Source organism: Stegostoma tigrinum, chromosome 9 (genome assembly GCF_030684315.1).
Source record: "Stegostoma tigrinum isolate sSteTig4 chromosome 9, sSteTig4.hap1, whole genome shotgun sequence".
Taxonomy (NCBI): Eukaryota; Metazoa; Chordata; class Chondrichthyes; order Orectolobiformes; family Stegostomatidae; genus Stegostoma; species Stegostoma tigrinum.
The window spans coordinates 16,635,023-16,658,652 of NC_081362.1; the positions used below are offsets into that span (position 1 = coordinate 16,635,023).

Here is a 23,630-nt window from a genome sequence, read left to right on the forward strand (position 1 = left end):
AGACTTATTATTCGACACAAAAACAGAATTGAGGAAGGGTCACTGGGCATGAACCGTTAACTCTGTTTCTTTCTTCATAGGTGCTGCCAGACCTGCTGAGCTTTTCCAGCAATTCTGTTTTTGTTCCTGATTTACAGCATCTGCGGTTCTTTCGGTTTTTATTTATTATTCGACACTCCACTCATACCATTTGTATGGCCTTTAGATCTCTCTGCCCTTGATCTCTCTGTCCATAAATTCTGTGTATGTGCGCTCTTCTCTCTCACTGCACCTGACGAAGGGGCTACGCTCTAAATGCTTGTGATTTCAAATAAACCTGTTGAACTACAACTTGGTGTCATGTGACTTGTCCATCCCAGTCCAATGCTGCACATCAGGGGACAAAAAAAGTCCTGAGAGGTGAGCAGGGAGAGAAACCTTTAAAATTACGAAGAGGTTTGATTCAGATCATGTGGAGCAGGCTTCTCCACTTGTGACGTTAACAAAAACCAAAAGCCTTAAAGAGTCACCAATTAATCCTATAAAGGAACTCAGCAGAAACGTCTTTACCACTCACTCCACACTTTCCTTACTCCACCCCTACCACAAATATCACTTGACTTCCTATCCTGTCTTTCATAATGAAGATGGTCAAATTACCCAAATACAAACTGAGCAACACTGGCAGAAAATAGTCCCCCTTTGAAACAAAAGGCACCTGGCGATTGACAGACAGACATCAGATGACAGAGATCCGGATGATTCAGAGATAGCAGGAACTGCTGATTTTGGAGAATCTGCGATAACAAGGTGTAGAGCTGGATGAACACAGCAGGCCAAGCAGTACCAGAGGAGCAGGAAAGCTGATGTTTCGAGTCTTGGCCCTTCTTCAGAAAAAGTGTCTTTCTGAAGAAGGGTTTAGACCCGAAACATCAGCCTTCCGGCTCCTATGGTGCTGCATGGCCTGCTGTGTTCATCCAGCTGTACACCTTGTTATATCAGAGATCCAGATGAGCTCAGTTTTAAAATCTCAGCTTGGAATGCAAGTTCAGAAGAAATTCCAGTTAAATTTGGATAATTACCAGGAAAGTTATAAATCCTGGATTATTGACGATTTACACTCAACACTCAATCCTTTAAATCCTTATAACTAAAACACAGACGATAATTATTCAGAGCTGAATTACCAGGGACAACAGATGTGAAAGACAGTGTGACACATGTTGCACAGAACAGGTTTAAAAATAACTCCGAATATCAGTGAGAGAACACTGCTACCTGCTGGCAGAATCCCTCTTTTGCCTTAGACATGGAATCAGCAGTTCATTCATAGATCAATATGCCTATTGAGTGAATTAGAGAAAGTTCCCAAGTGGCAGAATTAACAGGGTTAAGAACACTCGTATTTATAAAGCACTCTTCACAAAGTCAGACGCAGCCATTACTATCATGATAGTGGAAACACGGTAACTAAATTACATCCAATAAGCTCCTCCAATCAGCAATAGGATAATGGCTAAATCAGTTTTTTGATGAAAGTGATGTTAGTTGAGGGATCAGTATTGTCAAAACCCTTGGGAGAACTCCCCTTCCCATTATCCAAGTGACTGCCAAATCCATTATGGAAGGGCAGACAGGGTTTCACAAGTTAATGCCTCACCATCACCAAAGCAATGCAGCCCTCCCTTAGTCCTGAGCTGGAACATCAGGGTGGATGATGTGCACAAGTCTTTGGAGTGAGTCTTGAACACAGTCTTTTGACCCGAATATGATGGATTGAAACCCTCTGAGCTGGGAGCATCACAGGATCTACCCACAGGAAGGAAAGTATGTGTATTTTCATTGCACCTTTACGACATCAGGGCATTCCAAAGTCTCACGCAGTTATGTACATTCCCAACATGTTCACTGTAGGAAACAGCAGCCAATTTGTAATCAGCAAGCTCTAACAAACAGCAGCATATAAATAACCAGATAATTTGTGCATTAATTATATTGATTGAGGAATAAATATGACCAACGGAGAGAACTCTAACATGAAGCAGTCAAAGCCCGGGGGGGCGGGGGGGGGGGGGGGCGCGGTGGTCTCTAACATTCGCACAACTGGATTAAACCAAATGAACTGCAGATGCTGTAAATCAGGAATAAAAACAGAAGCTACTGGAAAAGCTCAGCAGATCTGGCAGCACCTGTGAAGGAGGAAAAAACAGAATTAACGTTTCGGGTCCGGTGACCCTTCCTCTTCACAGGTGCTACCAGACCCGCTGAGCTTTTCCAGCAACTTTGTTTTTGCTCACCTGACTGGAACTGACGTGGGACTGATACAAGCAATTGACAGCTTTTCTACTGCTCCATCGGGGTCAGCTGTGGCTCAGAGTTGACATCAATCCAGAGGTTGTGGATTTAATCCCCAAGCCAGATTGCACACTTCAGCACCGCTGCTGCGTTTGAGGTCTCACCTTTCATTAAGCTTGAGGATCCATCTTCCTTTTCCAACAGATGCAAAAAGTTTCCATGGCATTACTGAAAGAAGTTCAGGCCTGCCCTATATTTATCCCTCAACCAGGATCACCAAACTAATTATCCAATCATTTATTTCGTCACTGGTCCTTGCTACATCATTGTCACACTGCACTGTCATACATTACAACAATATCTACATTTCAAAAAGGGAATTTCATTGTTTTGTTTACAAAAAGGACTTCCATTCACTTTAAAGGTCTTTTGGGAAATTACCAGGTCTAGAAAGGTACTATATAAAAGTCTTCATTTCTTTCTTTACAGGTCTTTGACTCTAAAGCGAGAAATGCTGTGTGTAGCTCAGTGCAGTTCCCTTCCCAGTTTTCTGCTTGTAGTAGTAAAGCAAGCGATTCTGAATTAAGGAAGTGTTTAATAGTTACCTGAAGCCATCTGGCTGTAACACTAGTTACATTCTACCCATCTACTGAACTGGAGTTACAGGAGTAATTCTGTTGTAATTAACTTTTTGGTTGATGAGGAAACCAAGAGTTATGGGCGCAGGCAGGAAATTGGAGGAAGGGCACAGTGAGATGAGTTACCACCTTATTGAATGCTGGCTCAGTTAGCTGGACAGTTCGTTTGTAACACAGGTGTCAACAGCTCAGATTCAATTCCTGTAAAGTTTAGGTTATGAGGAAGGACTCCCTCCTCAACAACCTGCCCCCTCACCTGAAGCACAGACAGCCTCAGGTTAAACTACCACCATTCATCTCTAATGAGAGAGAGCAGCTTTATGGTGGAGCAGGATTATGGTGACTTCACTTCACTTTCTGTAAACATTCTCTGTGCTGCTTTGAATGCATTTAAATCCATCCTTAAAGAATGTGGTCAGTGCTCTGTACAACTAAAATATAACTTCCCATTACATCCAGTGCCCCTTGCGATAAATGATACCATTCTGTTAGCTTTCCTAATTACTCGCTGAACCTGCATATTAACCTTTTGTGATTCACATACTGGGAAACCCTCATCCCTCTGCAATCTCTGACCGTTTGCTTTTTCTACTCTTTTTTTTTTAAAATTTCACATTTTCCACACGATAATCCAAAGGGCAGTGATGGGTTAGTGGTGTCGTCGCTAGACTATTAATCCACAGACCCAGGGAACACTCGAGAACAAGGGTTTGAATCGTGCCGGGGCAGATGGCGGAGTTTGAATTCAATTAAACTCTGGAATTAAGAATCTAATGATGACTGTGAAATGGCTGTCAGAAAAAAAAACCATTTGTTTTATATATATGCTGAAAGGAAATTTATTGTCTTTACCTAATCTGGCCTACATGTCCTGAGCCAGTCATGTGGTTGACTCTTTGCCGCCATCTAGGCAACTAGGCCAACTCATGAATTAATTTTTTAAAATTCCAGATCTATGCTCATTCACATCATCTACATTCTTTTGTAGCTTCCTTATGTCCTCTTCGCAATTTACTTTCCTACTTATCTTTGTGTCATCAGAAAATTTACCTATACTCTATTAATCCCTACATCCAAGTCATGTAGACAAATCGTAAATAGACATGGTCCTATTGGCACATCACAGGTTAGATTGCACCAACCAGAAAATTACCCATTTAGCTCAATTATCTGTTTCATCTAAGCTAACTGGCCTATAGTTTGCTGCTTTCTATCTCCCTCCCTCATGGTGCCATCTGGGGAAACACAAGGAAAATTCTTGGAGGTTAGCGTACAGTCGAAGCGTTGCATTGCTGGAGACATCCCTTCTTGGATCAGTCTGAAATACATAAGAATATTCCCTATCTTTCCAAACAGCTGTGTTGTAAGGCAACACAGAAAACAGCTACCTCAGATATTCACTCAAAGGGAACAGACATATCATTGTGGCTGTTGTGAAAAATTGTGGCTACAGAGACAAAGATGTGACTGGCCTGGTGCAGAGATGGGCCCATCATTAGCCTCCATATTCACTTCTGCTTCATGTTAAGCAAACGTTCAGGTTTCATAGAATCATAGAATCCCTACAGCGTGGAAACAGGCCTTTCGGCCCAACACCGACCCTTGGAGCTTCCCACCCAGACCTTACAACCCACACATTCCTGAACACTATGGGCAACTTAGCATGGCCAATCCACCTAACCTGCACATCTTTGGACTGTGGGGGGAAACCGGAAATCCGAATCGAACCCCGGTCCCTGGTGCTGTGAGGCTGCAGTGCTAACCACGTCTGACCACGGCAGCTCCTCTGACCTTCTTCGGAAGCAGAGGTACCCAGGATGACAGCCAGAGGAATGCATAAGCCACCTGTTCTGGAGTAGAATTTCAAGCAAGCTTCAATGATGAACTGAAAAGAACTTTCTTCATTGTCAGCGACATTGGAAAAGAAAACCTTTGCAAGGCTCAACTCCTTTGTTCAGATGATTGTGGATTCCCTTGTGATCTAATGATCTAGTGCAACAGGTAGGCAAAGCACTGGAGAAAGCTAGCTCGCCTGCAGATGGCAACACTTTTGGGACATTATTTGTGCAGGCTGAACCAAAGTACACTGTTAATTGGTCTAGCGTCTCTTTGTTCCCCATTATAGCATCCCTGGCTTCTGACTCTAACCTGCCAGGTTCAGCTGTAGGAATAAAATTAACAGACACTTTCAAAATGTGAAAGATCATATTTGGGCTGTTGGCCAGAAATACCTTTCATGTTGGATAACAGTGAATTGGCAGGCTGTCCTACATCACGTCAAATCAATCAAATTAAAAATCAGGAGCAATGAAAATTGGGCTGTCATTGCTCAAACTTCACCCACAGGGAGACCACACGATGGAAGAGGGTACATACAGTCATCGAGATGTACAACACGTAAACAGAACCTTCGGTGCAACCAGATATCCCAAATTAATCTAGTCCTATTTGCCAGCGTTTGGCCCATATCCCTCTAAACTCATCTTATTCATGTACCCAAGATAGCAGGAGCTGCCGATGCTGGAGAATCTGAGATAACACGGTGTGAAGCTGGATGAACACAGCAGGCCAAGCAGCATCAAAGGAGCAGGAAAGTTGATGTTTCAGGTCGAGACCTTTCTTCAGAAATGGGGGAGGGGAAGGGGATTCTGAAATAAATAGGGAGAGACGAACAGGAACAGTATCTCATTTTTCGCTAGGGAACCCTGCAGCCCAAGGGTCATCAGTGTGGACTTCACAAGTTTCAAAATCTCCTCTCTGCTGCTGCTTGGCCTGCTTTATTCATGAACCCATCCAGATGCCTTTTAAATGTTGTAATTGTACCAGCCTTCACCACTTCCTCTGGCAGCTCATTCCATACTCAAACCATCTTCTGCGTGGAAAAGGTTGCCCCTTAGGTCCCTTTTAAATCTTACCCCAACCCCCACCTTAAATCTATGCCTTTCAGTTTTAGACTCCCCCACCCCTCACTGATTGTATAAACTTCTACAAGGTCACCCCTCAGGCTCCGATGCTCCAGGAAAACAGCCCCAGTCTATTCAGCCTCTCCCTATAGCTCAAACCCTCCAACCCTAGCAACATCCTTGTAAATCTTTTCTGAATCCTTTCAAGTTTCCCAACATCTTTCCTTTAGCAGGGAGACCAGAATTGCAGTGTTCCAAAAGTGGCCAAACCAATGTCCCATACAGCTGCAACATGACCTCCCAATTCCTATACTCAATGCACTGGCTGATAAAGGCAAGCATACCAAACACCATCTTCACCATCCTGACTCCCTGCTGTACTTGAATATAGCAGGGAAGCCAACCTTGGAATCAGTGAAGAAATCATTAAATACCACATTGGGTGCAACATCAGGATATCTCTGGATGCACGAATTAAAATGGCTTTGCTTTTCCTTTACCATTTTGTGATGACCATCCTAATGCAATAACGCACTTTGATTTCGGTTTATAGCCCATGGAGCAATACTTTCTCCAGTGTGTTGCAATTTCTTGTCAGTATTTTCCTTGTTTTAAATCTTTATAAATTGATGTAAGACAGCCTTTGGTACAGATCAATTATTACAGCTTGATATTCCAGACTGTGCTCAGACCCAGGGAGAATTGGATAACAGCCAAGTGAAAATGGAGTAATGGCAGGGATGGGAGATTAGCCACAATGAGACTTCATCAAAAAAGTAGTGACTACGCCTAAAGTTGCTCAAAAGTCTCTCAGTATGGAGTATTGTCCTAGCAAAATAAGCGGGGAAGAAAGCACTCCATTTGTATATGCTTAATTATGAAGGTCATGGATTGTATCTTGGGAAGACACAAGAAGATGTCAAGACACCAATAACCAATAGAATTCTTGTTTCATCAATCATCTCAATCTGATGTGTTCCTGGCCTGACCATTAATCTTAGTTGAACTCACAGATTTGGGTTAGAAGTAGGCAACCTGGCTATGTGAGATAGCAAGGTGTGGAGCTGGATGAACACAGGATGAACCCAGGCCCAAAACGTCAGCTTTCCTGCTCAGCCTGCTGTGTTCATCCAGCTCTGCATCTCGTTATCTCAGTTTCTCCAGCATCTGCACTTCCTACTATCTCTGAAACAACCTGGCTATGTGTTTTACTCAGTATTGAGTACAGACATTGTACGCTCCAATTAAGACAGTAATTACAGGTGGACTAGGTCTGCTATGGCTCTCGCTGCATTTCCAGCATAGTGCAGCAGGGTAACCTGAGCAGAGAGAGATATACCAAGGGCTGTCCACAGGGAGTATGGACATTACCAACAGTAGCCTCAGAGGGATAGTGGTGGATTTGCTCCATTTAGCCAGCTAGCCCCAGCAGACAGTGAATAATAAACAAACACCATAGAACATAGAACATTACAGCACAGTACAGGCCCTTTGGCCCTCGATGTTGTGTCGAACCGTCATACCGATCTCAAGCCCATCTAACCTATACTATTCCATGTACGTCCATATGCTTATCCAATGACGACTTAAATGTACCTAAAGTTGGCGAATCTACTACCGTTGCAGGCAAAGCGTTCCATTCCCTTACTACTCTCTGAGTACTACCTCTGACATCTGTCCTATATCTTTCACCCCTCAATTTAAAGCTATGCCCCCTCATGCTCGCCGTCACCATCCTAGGAAAAAGGCTCTCCCTATCCACCCTATCCAACCATCTGATTATTTTATATGTTTCAATTAAGTCACCTCTCAACCTTCGTCTCTCTAATGAAAACAGCCTCAAGTCCCTCAGCCTTTCCTCGTAAGATCTTCCCTCCATACCAGGCAACATCCTAGTAGATCTCCTCTGCACCCTTTCCAAAGCTTCCACATCCTTCTCATAATGTGGTGATCAGAACTGTACACAATACTCCAAGTGCGGCCGCACCAGAGTTTTGTACAGCTTCACCATAACCTCTTGGTTCCGGAACTCGATCCCTCTATTAATAAAAGCTAAAACGCTGTATGCCTTCTTGACAGCCCTGTCAACCTGGGTGACAACTTTCAAGGATCTGTGTACATGGACACCGAGATCTCTCTGCTCATCTACACTGCTAAGAATCTTACCATTAGCCCTGTACTTTGCCTTCTGGTTATTCCTACCAAAGTGCATCACCTCACACTTGTCTGCATTAAACTTCATTTGCCACCTCTCAGACCAGCTCCGCAGCTTATCCATGTCTCTCTGCAACCTACAGCATCCTTCGTCACTATCCACAACTCCACCAACCTTAGTGTCGTCTGCAAATTTACTAACCCATCCTTCTACGCCCTCATCCAGGTCATTTATAAAAATGACAAACAGCAGTGGACCCAACACCGACCCTTGCAGTACACCACTAGTAACTGGTCTCCAGGATGAACATTTCCCATCAACTACCACCATCTGTCTTCTTTCAACAAGCCAATTTCTGATCCAAACTGCTATATCTCCCACAATTCCATTCCTCCACATTTTGTACAATAGCCTACTGTGGGAAACCTTATCGAATGCCTTGCTGAAATCTATATACACCACATCAACCAGTTTACTCTCATCTACCTGTTTGGTCACCTTCTCAAAGAACTCAATAAGGTTTGTGTGGCACCACCTTCCCTTCACAAAACCGTGCTGACTATCCCTAATCAATTTATTCTTTTCTAGATTATTATAAATCCTATTCCTTATAACCTTTTCCAACACTTTAGCAACAACTGAGGTAAGGCTCACTGGTCTATAATTACCAGGGTTGTCTCTACTCCCCTTCTTGAACAGGGGAACCACATTTGCTATCCTCCAGTCATCCGGCACTATTCCTGTAGACAATGACAAGTTAAAGATCAATGCTAAAGGCTCGGTAATCTCCTCCCTGGCTTCCCAGAGGATCCTAGGATAAATCCCATCCGGCCCAGGGGACTTATCTATCTTCACACTCTGTAGGATTTCTAATACCTCTTCCTTGTGAACCTCAATCCCACCTAGTCTAGTAGCCTGTATCTCAGTATTCTACTCGACAACATTGTTGTTTTTTAGAGTGAATACTGTTGAAAAATATTCATTTAGCGCTTCCCCTATCTCATCTGACTCCACACACAACTTACCACTACGATCCTTGATTGGCCCTAATCTTACTTTCATCATTCTTTTATTCGTTAAATACCTATAGAAAGACTTAGAGTTTACCCTGATCCTATCCGCCAACAACTTCTCATGTCTCCTCCTGGATCTTCTGAGCTCTCTCTTTTGGTCCTTCCTGGCTACCTCGTAGCCCTCAAGCACCCTAACTGAGCCTTCACATCTCATCCTAACATAAGCCTTCTTCTTCCTCTTGACCAGAGATTCCACCTCCTTCGTAAACCACGGCTCCCGCGCTCTGCAGCTTCCTCCCTGCCTGACAGGTACCTACTTATCTAGGACACACAGGAGCATTTCCTTGAATAAGCTTCACATTTCTAATGTGCCCATCCCCTGCAGTTTCCTTCCTCATCCTACGCTCCCTAAATCTTGCCTAATCTCATCATGATTGCCTTTCCCCCAGCTATAACTCTTGCCCAGTGGTATACACCTGTCCCTTTCCATCACTAAAGTAAACATAACAGAATTGTGATCGCTATCACCAAACTGCTCACCTACTTCCAAATCTAACACCTGGCCAGGCTCAGTACCAGTACCAAATCTAATGTGGCTTCGCCCCTTGTTGGCCTATCTACATACTGTGTCAGGAAGCCCTCCTGCACACACTGGACAAAAACTGACCCATCTATAGTACTCGAACTATAGTGTTCCCAGTCAATATTTGGAAAGTTGAAGCCCCCATGACAATTACCCTGTCTCTCTCACTCCTATCGAGAATCATCTTTGCTATCCTTTCCTCTACATATCTGGAACTATTCAGAGGCCTTTAGAAAACTCCCAACAGGGTGACCTCTCCTTTCCTGTTTCTAACCTCAGCCCATACTACCTCAGTTGACGAGTCCCTGAACATCCTTTCTGCAACTGTAATACTGTCCTTGACCGACAATGCCACACCTCCACCCTTTTACCATCTTCTCTGTTCTTACTGAAACATCTAAATTCTGGAACCTGCAACAACCATTCTTGTCCCTGCTCTATCCATGTCTCCGAAATGGCCACAACATCGAAGTCCCAGGTACTAACCCATGCTGCACATTCACCCACCTTATTCCGGACGCTCCTGGCATTGAAGTAGACACACTTCAAACCACCTTCTTGCTTGCCGGTGCCATCTTGCGTCCCTGAAACTTTATTTCGGACCACCCTACTCTCAACCTTTTCTATACTCGAACTACAATTTTGGTTCCCATCCTCCTGCTGAATTAGTTTAAACCCACCCGAATAGCCTTAGCAAATTTCCCCCCCAGGATATCGGTACCCCTCTGGTTCAGGTGAAGACCATCTTGCTTGTAGAGGTCCCACCTACCCCAGAAAGAGCCCCAATTAACCAAGAATCCAAAACCCTCCCTCTTGCACCATCCCTGTAGCCATGTGTTCAACTCCTCTCTCTCTCTCTATTTCTCGCCTCACTAGCACGTGGCACAGGCAACAAACCAGAGACAACAACCCTGTCCATCCGAGCTCTAAGCTTCCATCCTAGCTCCCTGAATTTCTGTCTTAAATCCCCATCTCTCTTCCTACCTATGTCGTTGGTGCCAATGTGGACCACGACTTGGGGCTGCTCCCCCTCCCCCTTAAGGATCCCAAAAACATGATCAGAGACATCATGCACCCTGGCACCTGGGAGGCAACACACCAACCGTGAGTCTCTCGTCCCCACAGAACCTCCTATCTGTCCCCCTAACTATGGAGTCCCTAATGACTGTTGCTCTGCTCCTCTTCCCCCTTCCCGTCTGAGCAGCAGGGACAGACTCTGTGCCAGAGACCTGTGCCCCACTGCTTTCCCCTGGTAAGTCGTCCCCCCCAACAGTATCCAAAACGGTGTACTTATTGTTGAGGGGAATGGCCACAGGGGATCCCTGCAGTGCCTGCCGGTTCCCTTTCCGTCCCCTGACTGTAACCCATCTGCCTTTTTCTTGTACCTGAAGAGTGACTACCTCCCTGTAACTCCTCTCAATAACCCCCTCTGCCTCCCGAATGATCCGAAGTTCATCCAGCTCCAGCTCCGGTTCCCTAACGTGGTTTGAGGAGCTGGAGTTGGGTGCACTTCCCGCAGATGTAGTCAGCAGGGACACTAGTGGTGGCACATTCTGCAGGAGGAACATTCAACTGCCCTGACCTCCATTCCCATTGTTCTAAATTCCCAAAGAGACTGTTTGTTTAAAAAAAAGAATAAAAAATAAACTTGTTACCTTACCAATCAGGTGCACAGAACTTTTTTTTTTGGTTAGAGGAGGAGGATGGGTGGGAGACACTACCCGGGTAGTGTTTCGGGTAACGCAACCGCACAAATATATTACCTCACTTACTCACCAGTCCCCCGTGTCGGCTCCTGCTCAGCGTACCTCCGGCTATTCATGAGATAAGCCTTTTATAGATTCAAAAACAGTGACTCACCGGCTTCCCGACAGGCTCCTGCTCCAAGCTCCCGCTCGCGCTGCTGCTCAACCAGAAGTGGAAGGCAACGACACTCGAGGTAAGCTTTTTATAGATTCAGGAGCAATAGTCAAAGGAAAACTTCCTTTTCACTCCAATGGTGTCAGTTTTATTGGCATTCGAGCCTGGTTCTGGTCACACCCTGTGTTAATTCCTCTTTGACATGACAGTAGAGGCTCATTAAGACTGTGTCTAATTTCTAAAGATTGACTATATAGCTAATGAATGAGTGCAGTTTAAATCTAATAAATAGACTTAATGTCTGTACATGTGATAGAAATAGTTTTAGCTCATTCCCAGCTCTTAATATCACATACATTGTGAGATTCTGTCACACATGGGAAAGAACTTGTTTAACATTGTAATATTGATATATTATATCAAAATTACTTCCTGAATTGCCTGTTAAGTATTTTCTAATCGACCTGCTCAGAGATATAATTACACATTTCTGAATCAGGTGGATCTTGAACTCAGATTTCTCAAATTGCCTGCTACTTTTGAGTTAATCAGGCCCTAAACAACAGTGTACTGTTAGTCTGTCAAAGGTCTCTAAAGAGGAATATTTCTTAATTCTATAACATCAGTATATTTGATGGTACACATTATGAAAGGCTTAAATGTTGGCACGACATTAGATCTGACCACACAGTTGTAGAGCTGGAGGAACACAGCAGGCCAGGCAGCATTAGAGGAGCATGAAGGTTGACGTTTTCTCCAGCTCTATACTGCGTTGTCTCTGATTCCAGCTTCTGCTATCTCTGAGGACACTAAAGCTCATTGTTTACTTATCTCTCTTTCCAACCTCTCTCAATGCAGCCCTCTCTCCATACGCGACTGGAGAAAATGTCATCGATCTTCTGGTCTCATGAAGTAACCAGAACTAAAACAGGTGTGTTTCACTGGACAACTAATTTTTATACAGATAAAGCACTTGTTTTGTGTCATAGTGAGCTCATGACGTTTTATGAGAAAGGTGGAGCATTCTCATAACAAAGGAAGTTAAGGACTTCTGATAGATGCTCAGGAGGTTCAAGGCATTGAATTTCAGTAAAACCTGGTTACAGAGGGATAGCAGCATATGTATCAGACCTGTAAAAGGTGCTCACCATCCTGCATCTATTCTAATCAAGCCAATAATCTGTTGAGTCTCAATCAAAGTCAAAATGCCTGGCCTTATTGAAACCTATCTGGATTGCAGACTTTGATCAGTTAGGTGGCCCTCAGGAACCCCTGGGGCAGACCAACAGCACAGCCTACATCTCTCCCACCCCATTTGCCTATTGAAGAGATGGGTGTGAGTAAGGGGGAGAAAAGAGGAAGCTCACTTTTTCCAAACTCCTTTAAATCCTGCTCATGATTTAACAGGCAAGTGAAGCAAGTGAGACAAGAATGCTTGCTCCCAATTTGTGAACACGTCACAGCCTGGCTCACCAGGTTGCAGATTTCTGGCACTGTTTCACTTCCCTTTTTCCATGGTATAGTATATTCCAAAGTAATTTAAAAAGGAACCAACAGCTAATGCTATGGATTTCCACACTCACCTGCTAGGCTTTGTGCTCAAGGTTTTGTACATTAAAACTGTGACTTGCATTTAATTAATGTAAGAAGGTGAGAATATTTGGAAGAGTAGTAGGCCATTCAGCCCCTTATGTCAGTTCCATCATTAGAGGAGATCGTGGCTAATCTCGACTTCAGATTAATTGCTCTTTCTCCCCTACATCCCCCATCATTCAGAAAGGGGCCAGACCTTATTGGAGTATGATCACAAGGTTGTGAGTACTAGCAATGAGGGGTTGGAAACCAATATGAATCAGTGAGAGCAGAGCTGGAGGGCAAATAAGATGGCGCAAATATGGATTTTTAGAAGAGTTATTCATTCATTTATTTATTCAGGGTTTGACAACATCACTGGCTTGGTCAACGTTTATTGCCCATCTCAGAGGGCTGTTAAGAGTCACCCACATTGTGAGGGTCTGGAGTCACATGTACTTGATGGCAGGTTCCTTCCGTGAAGGACATTGGTGAATCAAATGGATTTTTCCAACAATTGACAATGGTTTTGTGGTTATCATTAGACTCCAAACTCCAGATTTTGGTTGAATTCAAATTTCACCATCTGCCGTGGCAGGATTCGAACCTGAGTCCCAAAACACTGCCTGGGTCTCTGGATGAACAGTCCCATGATACTACCATGCAATCATCACCTCCCCTATGTTGGGGCTTTGGATGAGCGTAAGTTGATCAAGGGTGGAAGATGGAAAGGCAACAAAGGGAGTATTAGAATAGATTTGGAGTGTCAATGAGCATCTGAGCAGTAGATGTACTGAGATACAGGCAGAGATGGGCGATATTACAGAAGTGGATCATTACCTACAACACTGCCCACTCCTCTACCGCACAATTTCCTGAATGCCAAGCAGATCAATTCCTACCACTCCAACTTTAGAGACACTTTTATGGCCTTGATATTTATGAAGACCACTTACCTGTTTGCTATTTTCCTCACTGTTACAAACTTCATGGATTCTTTCTTTGATGGCTTCTTCGGTGGGTGGAACTATCACATCTGTCTTGCTGAGCAGGGACACCAACTGATGCTTGAATGCCTCTAACTGAGTGTGAACTGATTTGGCTTCACACACGCTGGTCAACAAACTCCCATCCAGTTCTTTGGAACGCTGTTCCCAGCTTCTTGTTTCTAATTTTGAGGCTTCCAATGCTCTTTGTGTTGAGTCCAGCCTGTCCTGTAGGCTTCTGTTCTCTCTTTCAAGGTGGTGTTTGGAATTTAGTGCATTGTCTAACTCCTGAGAAGTCACAAAAAAGAAAGGAACGAAAACACAAACTACAACGATCTACCATCACTCTCAACCTACAGCTGTGGAAATTCATCAAGACTCACTCAAAACCTTCCAAATCCAAGATGACCCACATCTAGAAGGTGAAGGGCAGTAGATACATGGGAATGCCACCCCTACAAGTTTCCCTCCAATTCACTCACCATCCCAACTCGGAAATGTATCACTGTTCCTTCACTGTACACTGGGTCAAAATCCTGGAATTTCCTTCCGAATGGCATTGGTCTCCCGACACCAAATGGACTGCAGTGGTTGAAGAAGCAGCTTACCACCACCTTCTTAAGGACAACTAGGGATATGTTACAAGTGTTGGCCCAGAGCTGAGGCCTACTTCCACAGAAAGCCTACAGTGCAGAAAGAGGCCACTTGACCCATTAAGTCTGCACTGACCCTCTGAACAGCATCCCACCCAGACCTAATTCTCTTATGTATTCCCATAACTCCACATTTACCACATTAATCCACCCAACCTGCACACGATGGGACAATTTAGCATGGCCAATACACCTAACCTGGCTGGAAACCAGAGCACCTAGTGGAAACCCACACAGGCATGCGGACAATGTACAGCGTTGGCACAGTTGCCCAAGACTGGGATTGAACCTGGGGCCCTGGCACTGTGTGGCAGCAGTGTTAACTACTGAGCCATGTCCTGCCCATGAGTAAATTTGAAAAAAAAATGATTGAGAATCATTGAAATCTTGAGGATATTTACGATATAGGAAAAAACTGGACCAACACGCCATTAAACAACACTGGGAACAGCGACCTAGTGGATGAGATAATGGAAAGGCAGCAAAGGTTTTGAATTTGTAAAATGGGAATGGGGACTAATGAGAAGTGGTACAAAGCTATGTATAAATGGAACAGAAAAGAGGAGCTTCCGACAGACAAAACCAAGGGAGGTCGTAAGTGGCTAAAGAATAAACAGGTTATAGAATATAAATATAAAAAGGCAATTAAAAATAAAGAGAGAGGAATAGCAGTTAAAATGAATTAAATCGTCTGTACAGGCATTTACACAGTATCTTTAACAGAAAGGAAATAGCAGTAACCATTAGAAGAAACAGGCAAATTCAGGATTACTGAGACATGGCCCCAGAAATATTTGAACTAGGGTTTAAACATTGTAAAACACATTTAGAAAATGTAAACAGAGTACAATAGGAGATGGAGTAGCTGCCCTTGATGGAGCAAATAAGAGAAATATAAGTAGGGGAAACGCTCGGCGATATTGGTCATAATAGAACATTCATTAAAATCATAATGAAGAAGGACATACTGTAGACTATGATAACATATTGGAGAAACACTGATTTTACAGGGCTGAGGATAGAACTCTGAGAACTAAAATAGGCTTCAACTCTATATCTTAATACACAACTAAGGTCAGAAACCCTGTCCACAGAGCACACTAGTCAGCCTCTCTACTTATTATTTGCTCCAATTAACTAGAAAAAGTCACTGTTATCTTCTCCGTACCTTACGAATGGTGCCTAATTCCTGCACATAGGAGGCAACAGCTTTCTGCTCCCGACCCAGTTCCGAGACGAGCCTCATGATAGTCTCCCGGCTGGCTTTTGACTCCATGTCATGAGCACCGACGGTCTCCTCAAGGCTTCTAATCTGGATAATCTTCCTGGTGTTCTCTCTGTACAAGTCTCCCACCTTAGAAGTAAAACAGTAGAACCTGGCTTCATAACATACATGAGATCTTACCAAAGGCAGTGAAGATTTTAAGGAATGCAATTGCCCACATTGAAAAACATGACACTGTCTTAGAAACAAAGTGCATGCACATACAATCAAGGTCAATGTTTCTAAATTAAGTTGACTATCAAAGCAGGAGGTTTAGCTGCAGTTCTTTGAGTTTGTTAAGTAATTTTTCAGGGTCAAACAGCGAAGGATTCCACAAACCAAGAAAGCTTCTCACTGTGACACACAGAGTCAGAGGTGTACCACACAGAAACATACCTTTCGGTCTTATTCATCCATGCCAACCAGATATCCTAAATTAATCTAGTTCCATTTGCCAGTATTTGGCCCATATCCCTCTAAACTTTCCTTTTCATATACCCATCCAGATGTCTTTTAAATGTAATTCTATCAGCCTCCGCCATTTCCTCTGGAAGCTCATTCCATACATGTACTATTTTCTGCATGAAAAAGTTGCCCCTTACGTCCCTTTTATATCTTTCACCTTGAATCTATTCCTTCTAGTTTTTGAATCCTCTACCAAGGGGGATAAAAAAGCTTGGCTATTCATCCTATCCATGCTCCTCATGATTTTATAAAACTCTATAAGATCACCCCTCAGCTTCCAATACTCCAGGGGAAAATAGCTCCAACTTACTCAGCTTCTCCTGATAACTCAAACCGTCCGACCGTAGCACCATCCTGGTAAATCTTTTCTGGACCCTTTCGAGTTTAACAACATCTTTCCTATAACAGGGAGGCCAGAAATGAATGCAGCATTCCAAAAGTGGCCTAACCAATATCCTATACAGCCGTTAACATGACCCTTCATATCTCCTGTCCTCAATGCACTGACCAATAAAGGCAAGCATACCAACATGCTTTCTTCACTATCCTGTCTATCTAGGACTCCAATTTCAAGGAACTATAAAACTGCATTCCAAAGTCTCTTTGCACAGCAAACACTCACCAGGACTTTACCATTAAGTGTATAATTCCTGCCCTGATTTGCCTGTCCAAAATACAGCACCTCATATGTATCTACGATAAAACTCCATCTGCCATTCCTCAGCCCATTTGCCCATCTGATCAAAATCCCGTTGTAGTTTGAGGTAACTCTCTTTGCTGTCCAATACACCACCAATTTTGGTGTCATCTGCAAACTTACTAACCGTACCTCCCATGCTCACATCCAAATCGTTTTTATAAATGACAAAAAGCAGTGGCCCCAGCACCAATCCTTGCAGCACACCTGCTGGTCACAGGCTTCCAGTCCAAAAAGCAACCTCCACCACCCCCTGTTTCCTACCTGAACCAGTAGTAGGGCTTCTGTAGTGAAGCCTCCACCTATCCTACTTTCTGACTAACTGGGGAGTCACTGGCCCCAGAATTTACTGTAAAAGTGGGGAAGGCGCAGGAGAGAATTTCTGCAGGGAAATTCGGAAATCTGGGGAACACGGTGGGGTCCTAATGAACTTGACTACAGGACCTCAGTATAAAATTCTTTACCTAGTTAGCTCAGTTGTCTGGACAGTTGGTTTACGTTGCAGATTGATTCCAATTCCCACACTGACTGATGTTACCTTGAGGGGCTTACGCCTCTCCCCTGGCCTGAGATATGGTGACCCTCTGTTTAAACCACCACCAGCAGCCCCCCTTCTCTCTCTCTCTCTCTCTCTAATGGCCTGGCTAGACTATGACAACTTTACCCTGCTCCTTCCAGGTGGAAAGACAGCTGCAGAAGACCACCACTTTCGAGTACAGGAATAACAGGGAATGATCGAGGAATGTTGGGGGTTTGAGGGGAGATAGGTGTAGGTGGCAAGAGCCATTAGGGTGATATTGGTGGTGGGTTGTCAGGCCAGAAATCTCAAGGGAATGCTGACCAAGAGAGACCACGGAGCACAGGGGAGAAGCTGGACAGATGGAGGAATAGTTGTTAAGGTGGATCAAGATAGTGCTTTCTGACTTTTCCCACATTTTCATGCCGGCCGTTGCTGTGAGAGAGCGAGAAGTAACTCTGATGTTTCAATTCTCAGTGTCAAGGAAATACCACTTACGATGAGGAGCTGCCCCCTTTGTGTGGATGCTCAATATCTATTCAGCTAAATCCCTGCAGAATTTACTGAATCAAAACCATTTCATCATCATGACCAGAGCTACTTCACCTCGTCCATGAGTCACTCTTATTGAGTCAATGTTACTGGAAAGGCTGATCCATATCTGTCTCAGAGAGTGGAAATAATGCTCAGGGTTATGGAGTCTTGGGGTAGACGCTGTCTGGACTTAACATTCACTGTTAAGCACATTAGCCTAGAGCAGTTTTAGTGCAGATTCACCAGTGCTTTAAAGGGTTAAAATTGTTGCATAAATTTAGGCTGTATTACCTTGACCTTAGATGGTTGAAGGACAGAGCTAATCATCGTGATTTATCTTCTTTAAAAGACTGTAAAGCCCTTAATATTTACAGAGAAACAGGAGTAGGCCATTCGGCCCCTCGAGCCTACTCCACCATTCAAGGTGATTATGGGTGATCATCAAGGTCAATACTCCAATCCCACCCTGCCCCCCCCCCATAATCCCTGATACTTTTAGCCACATGAGCTATTGTTTTGGCCTCAACCACTTTCTGTGATACTGAACTCCACAAGCTCACCACTCTCTGGGTGAAGAAATTTCTCCTCATCTCAGCCCTAAAATGTTTAGCCCTCAGCTTTAAATTATGATCTCTGGTTCCGGAATGTCCTTCCTTCGTCTAACCTGTTAGAATTTTAGAAGTTGCTGAGATTTCCGCCGCGCCCCCCCGCCCCCCCCACCCCCCCCCCCCCCCCCCCCCCATTCTTCTAAAGTCCAGTGAATACATTAAGTGACCCACTCACTCCTCATACGTCAGTGCTACCATCTCAGAAATCAATTTGGTAAACTTTGCCGCATTCCCTCCCTGGCAGGAACATCCTTCCTTAGATAAGGAGAGCAAAACTGCTTACAATATTACAAGTGTGGCCTCACCTTTGCCCTATAAAACTGCAGCAAGTCGTTCTTGCTCCTGTACTCAAATCATCCTGCTATGAAGGCCAATACACCGTTTGCCTTCTTTACTACCTGCTGCACCTGCACACTAACTCTTAGCAACTGCTGCACAAGGACACGCAGGTCTCATTTAATATACCCTCCTGGATTTCCAGCCAATGATAATCTGCCTTCCTATTTTTGCTACCAAACCTCTCTCATTGTATTTTCCCATCGATATTTCACAGTCCTCCTCCTCAACTTAAATGTCTCCTCGTTATCCCTTTTCTATGCAGACAGACACAAAGTTTTCATTGAGATTCACTCCAATGTTTTCCACCTTCACAGAAATATTATCTTCCTGGTCTTCTTCAATAAGCCCCACTCCTTCCTTAGTTATCCTATCGCACTTGATGCCTTTATAAAAAAGATCCTTGTGTTCAAGTCCCAGTCTAGGGCTTCAGAATGAAAAATCAAAGCTGACGTTCCAGGGAAGTGCTGACAGATGCTGCACCATCTGAGCTGCAGGAGCGAACTACTGCAGATACTGGAATCTATACTGAAAGCAAAAAGTGCTGCAAATCATAGCGGGTCAGGCAGGATCCATAGGGAGCAAGCTAACACCTCCAGTCTAGACGACTCTCCATCAGAGCTGGAGACGCTGATGGAGAGTCAACCAGATTCAAAACATTAGCTTGTTTTCTCGCTCTCTCTCCATGATGCTGCCTGACTCGCTGTGATTTCCATCACTTTTTGTTTTGTGTCGGAGATGCAGTCTTTCAGATGAGATCTTAAACTGAGGCTTATCTGCCTGTTCAGGTGGATGCAACCAATTTCCTGGCCTCTATTTATTATTTCCCTTTATTTAGAAATACGGTGAGTGAAGCTTACTTTAGGCAGTTTTTTTCTGGCACCCCAGACGATTCTCATTGCACATGGGATGTTGTAGGCTAATTGACAGAAATTGATTGTCAAAAGCACCACAGTATTATATTGTGTGGCACTCTCATTTTGGTCTTTTTTTTTGTCCAAAACACCTGGGCTGAGCTGGTGATTCTAGCCAAGGTTACAAAAAACTCAATGCAAATATTTAATAGCCAGTTTAGTAAGATGTCAAAAGGAAGACTGAACCCAGAAAAGAATTAGAATGTTTTCACAGGCGAGAAAAACTGGCTTGCATAATAAAATGCATTTTAATCACTTGCGGATTCATTTTTCAGGGCAAGGCATGGCCAAAGTCAACCTGCCTGATATAATATGTAAACAAAGCCTGGCAGTTAACTGTCAATCAGTATTAACTGGTGCATATTCCACGATAACATCTCTACCCTCCACGTCCATTTGCTAACTGAACAGCAATCCCTCCTCCTACAGTATAAGCATCAATTTACCACTTGAATTGGCATTCTAGTGAATTGTCCTGATGAATGCAAAATGAAAAACTGTCTTATTTCAGTCATACTCAAAATGCATTTAGAATTACTTAACCTAGATTATGTTACATCATCTAACATTCATTCAGTGTCTTTACCTTGTATTTGATGTTCCACGCATGATATTTAAATTGCTGCGCTGTGATGTCAGGGTCACAGGCACTTCTGGAGGCAGGCTGACATATCATCAGGTGCAGCCATTTCTTATTTTGGTGAAGAACACAATACTTGTGACGTGATAGTTAAGTCACTTTTTGCATAAAGGTTATATAATAATTTGGATGAAAGAAATCAGACAGCAAAAGTTTGTTGCTAAAATGTGAACTATCAGATAACTGGGATAAAGTAACCTGGAACAAAAGGGAGTAGATTACAAGCCCAACATCCTTACTGTTTAGTTTATGTGCTTCTCCAATTCTGGCCTCTTGCAAATCCTCACTTTTAATCAATCCATATTGCCAGGAACACCTACATACCAGACTCTCAAATTTCCTCTCCAAACCTCTTTTGCTTTCAAACCCTCTGTGTCAGCTCCGACTACATCAAGTGTTAGCCCCACTTGGCAGCACATTCCGAGTCATAAGGTAATAGGTTTAGTCTCACTTGAGACCTTGAATATAAAGGCTGATACTCCAGTGCTATATTGAGAAAGGACTCCAGGTGCTATCTTTCAGATAAGAATGTCACATTCATCTGTTCAGGTAAATGGAAAAGATCCCATGCCATAATTTTGGAGGAAAACAAAGGAGTTATCCCCAAGGACTCGAACATTATTTAATCCTAAATCAACGTCAGTATAACAGTTTGGCTGCTCACTATTTCCGTTTTATGAATGTTATGTTCTTTTTGGATAAGTTGGAGTTGTGTGGAGTTTCTTGGAGTGATTCCCCACCATCAAACTGAGTGAGTTCTCTCACTGAATCACACCAAACTGTCAGCATTAACTACCTACTGTGCCCATGTGCTGTATTTCACATCCAATTTATGTCCCATCTCAACACACATCATTCCCAGAGCAGCTCTTCACTCAGTGGATATCCCAGAATTCATCAGCATTCCTTGCACCACCCACTGGGCACCCAAACAGGCACTGCCAGTTCAGAGCTGCTGCTCTGCCCAGCTCCTGACATTTGCCACAGATGGGGAAAACAGAGGCAAATTAATGCCCTGCTTTGCAGGCTTCATCCCGGGGAGGGGGATATGCGGTTGGGGGGGGGGGGTGGAGGTGATCCTGCTGAATGGGGTGGTATGCAGCTCAGACTTCTTGTTCCCCATGGCCCAGTAGAGAAGGGTGCCACATCAGGCTCTGTAGCCTCGTCCCACGTTATCACTCAGGTCAGTGCGCTCTCAGCCGTGTGGAAGAAATACCATCTCCAGGCCACCAATCTCTCTTCAATGCCTCAAATTCACTCTCTCTCTCTGCTACAGCAATCACCTCTCAACAAGGCTCATACCCAATTGTCTCAATACTCCCCACACACACCCATGTCGCTCACTATCACCCATCCCAACCAGCTCCACCCTCCCAAACATCACTGAACCTGCATGTCCTCTCAGCTGCCTACTCACTTGCTCGGGACACCTCCCTACCTACAGTAACAGCTGTGTCATCCACTTTCATCTCCTTTAACAGCTGGCCTGTTCTCATTCCAGGAGGAAAACAACCCCGACAGGCCAGAAAGAGTCATGGCAGGTGGTGGACAACCCAACATTCAGCTCCTCACCTTTCACATGGGCAGCATCATGTCTCTGGCCACCCTGAGAATTTGATGGACCCAGGTCCAAGCCCCAACCTGGTATCGGAGACTGTCCTTGACTGTGCATACCTGGACATTCCTCCCACCTCCCCCCAGCCCCATGTGAACGGTTTCACCCTTGATTTTTCAGAAGCCTGCTGACAACCATGTCGAGCTTCTTTCCTTTGTGTCTGCTCTAAGTGGTGAGGCAAAGCAGCAGTGGAATGAGCTCGGTATTGCCAGCTGAGGGGCAAAGTGCTGAAGGGCAAGGCAAAACAAAGTGCAGAAGTGTTCTAGAAATGGTTTGAATATCTGCCACGAGGATTCGTGGAAGCTGGCACATGTCAGATACCAATGTCCATGAACATGGAGTGGGTATGGCCACTGCCCATAAACCATGCCCTGAGACACACAGAAGTTGTTCAGAGCAAGTGGCTGGCTGAATTTGCCAGATACCTCCTCTGCTTTTCCATGTTGAGTTTTTTTTTGACGTTTAGCTTGTTTGGTGAGTTTGATAGAAAGCTAAATATTAATGGAGCAAGCTGGGATGCCAACAAGTTAACTAACATGCTTTAATCACTGTCAACTGATAACTGACCATTACCTAGCGAGAATCTCACCCTGTTGCCTGTGAAAAACATAAAAGATGGAGTGAGACATTCCTGACGTCAAGATGGGCCCCACTGGTCTTCTAGTACAATTCTGCCACAAATCTCATCAAAGCCCACAACACTCGGGCCCCTAATTATAGATTCCATGTAATGTCAGACTTTGCTCTGTTGCTGGATGTAGTTCCTGCATTACAACATTTCAAAGATATTTTTTTAGCTGCATAGTTCTTGAAGATATTCAGTGGCTTTGAAAAGCACTAAAACAATGCGAGCCTTTATTTCTTTAGTTAGCTCCCAGGAGAGGATGTAAATGTTGACTCATGGAGTAGTCTAATTAAACATTGCCTGGAAAATGGGCCCCTTGCATTAAGCATGACCTAGATACCTGTGACAACAGCAAATCCAGGTGATGTTCTGTTCCTCTAGAATCAACATTAATGGCACGAGCAAGTTTCTCCAAGAATTCATCATGCTCTTTCACTCTTCTTGTGTCTTCCCGCTTAACTTCATCCCACTCCGTTAAATATTTCCTGATGAGTAAATATCAACAATGATAGAATGTTCAGTGTGTTACTGTTTTGCAATCAAGTCGTTACAATTTAAAAATCACATCAAAACAAAATGTCACGTCAGCTGGGAACTTGACTGAACATGATAAAGTGATCATTCATCATGGTGGCATTGCAGTAAGGCCACTGGACTAGCAATCTCAGAGTCCCAGGTTAATATTCTGGGAACGTAGGTTCAAATCCCACCATGGCAGATGAATATAATCATTCAATAAAATTGGGAATGTATATTCCAAACTTACGCAAAGTTAACA

General features: G+C 43.9%; 1 protein-coding gene across 2 annotated transcripts in view; it reads right to left on the bottom strand.

The window, feature by feature from the left end:
• ccdc170 (coiled-coil domain containing 170) overlaps window positions 1-23,630 on the bottom strand; it is a 75,896-nt gene that overhangs the window by 25,620 nt on the left and 26,646 nt on the right. For both annotated transcript variants that reach the window (XM_059648818.1, XM_059648817.1), the window contains exons 6-8: window positions 23,193-23,337; window positions 15,806-15,991; window positions 13,955-14,272 (exon numbers count right to left, since the gene is read on the bottom strand). In XM_059648818.1, the coding sequence (XP_059504801.1) occupies window positions 13,955-14,272; window positions 15,806-15,991; window positions 23,193-23,337 (649 nt within the window). The remainder of the gene's footprint in view (window positions 1-13,954; window positions 14,273-15,805; window positions 15,992-23,192; window positions 23,338-23,630) is intronic.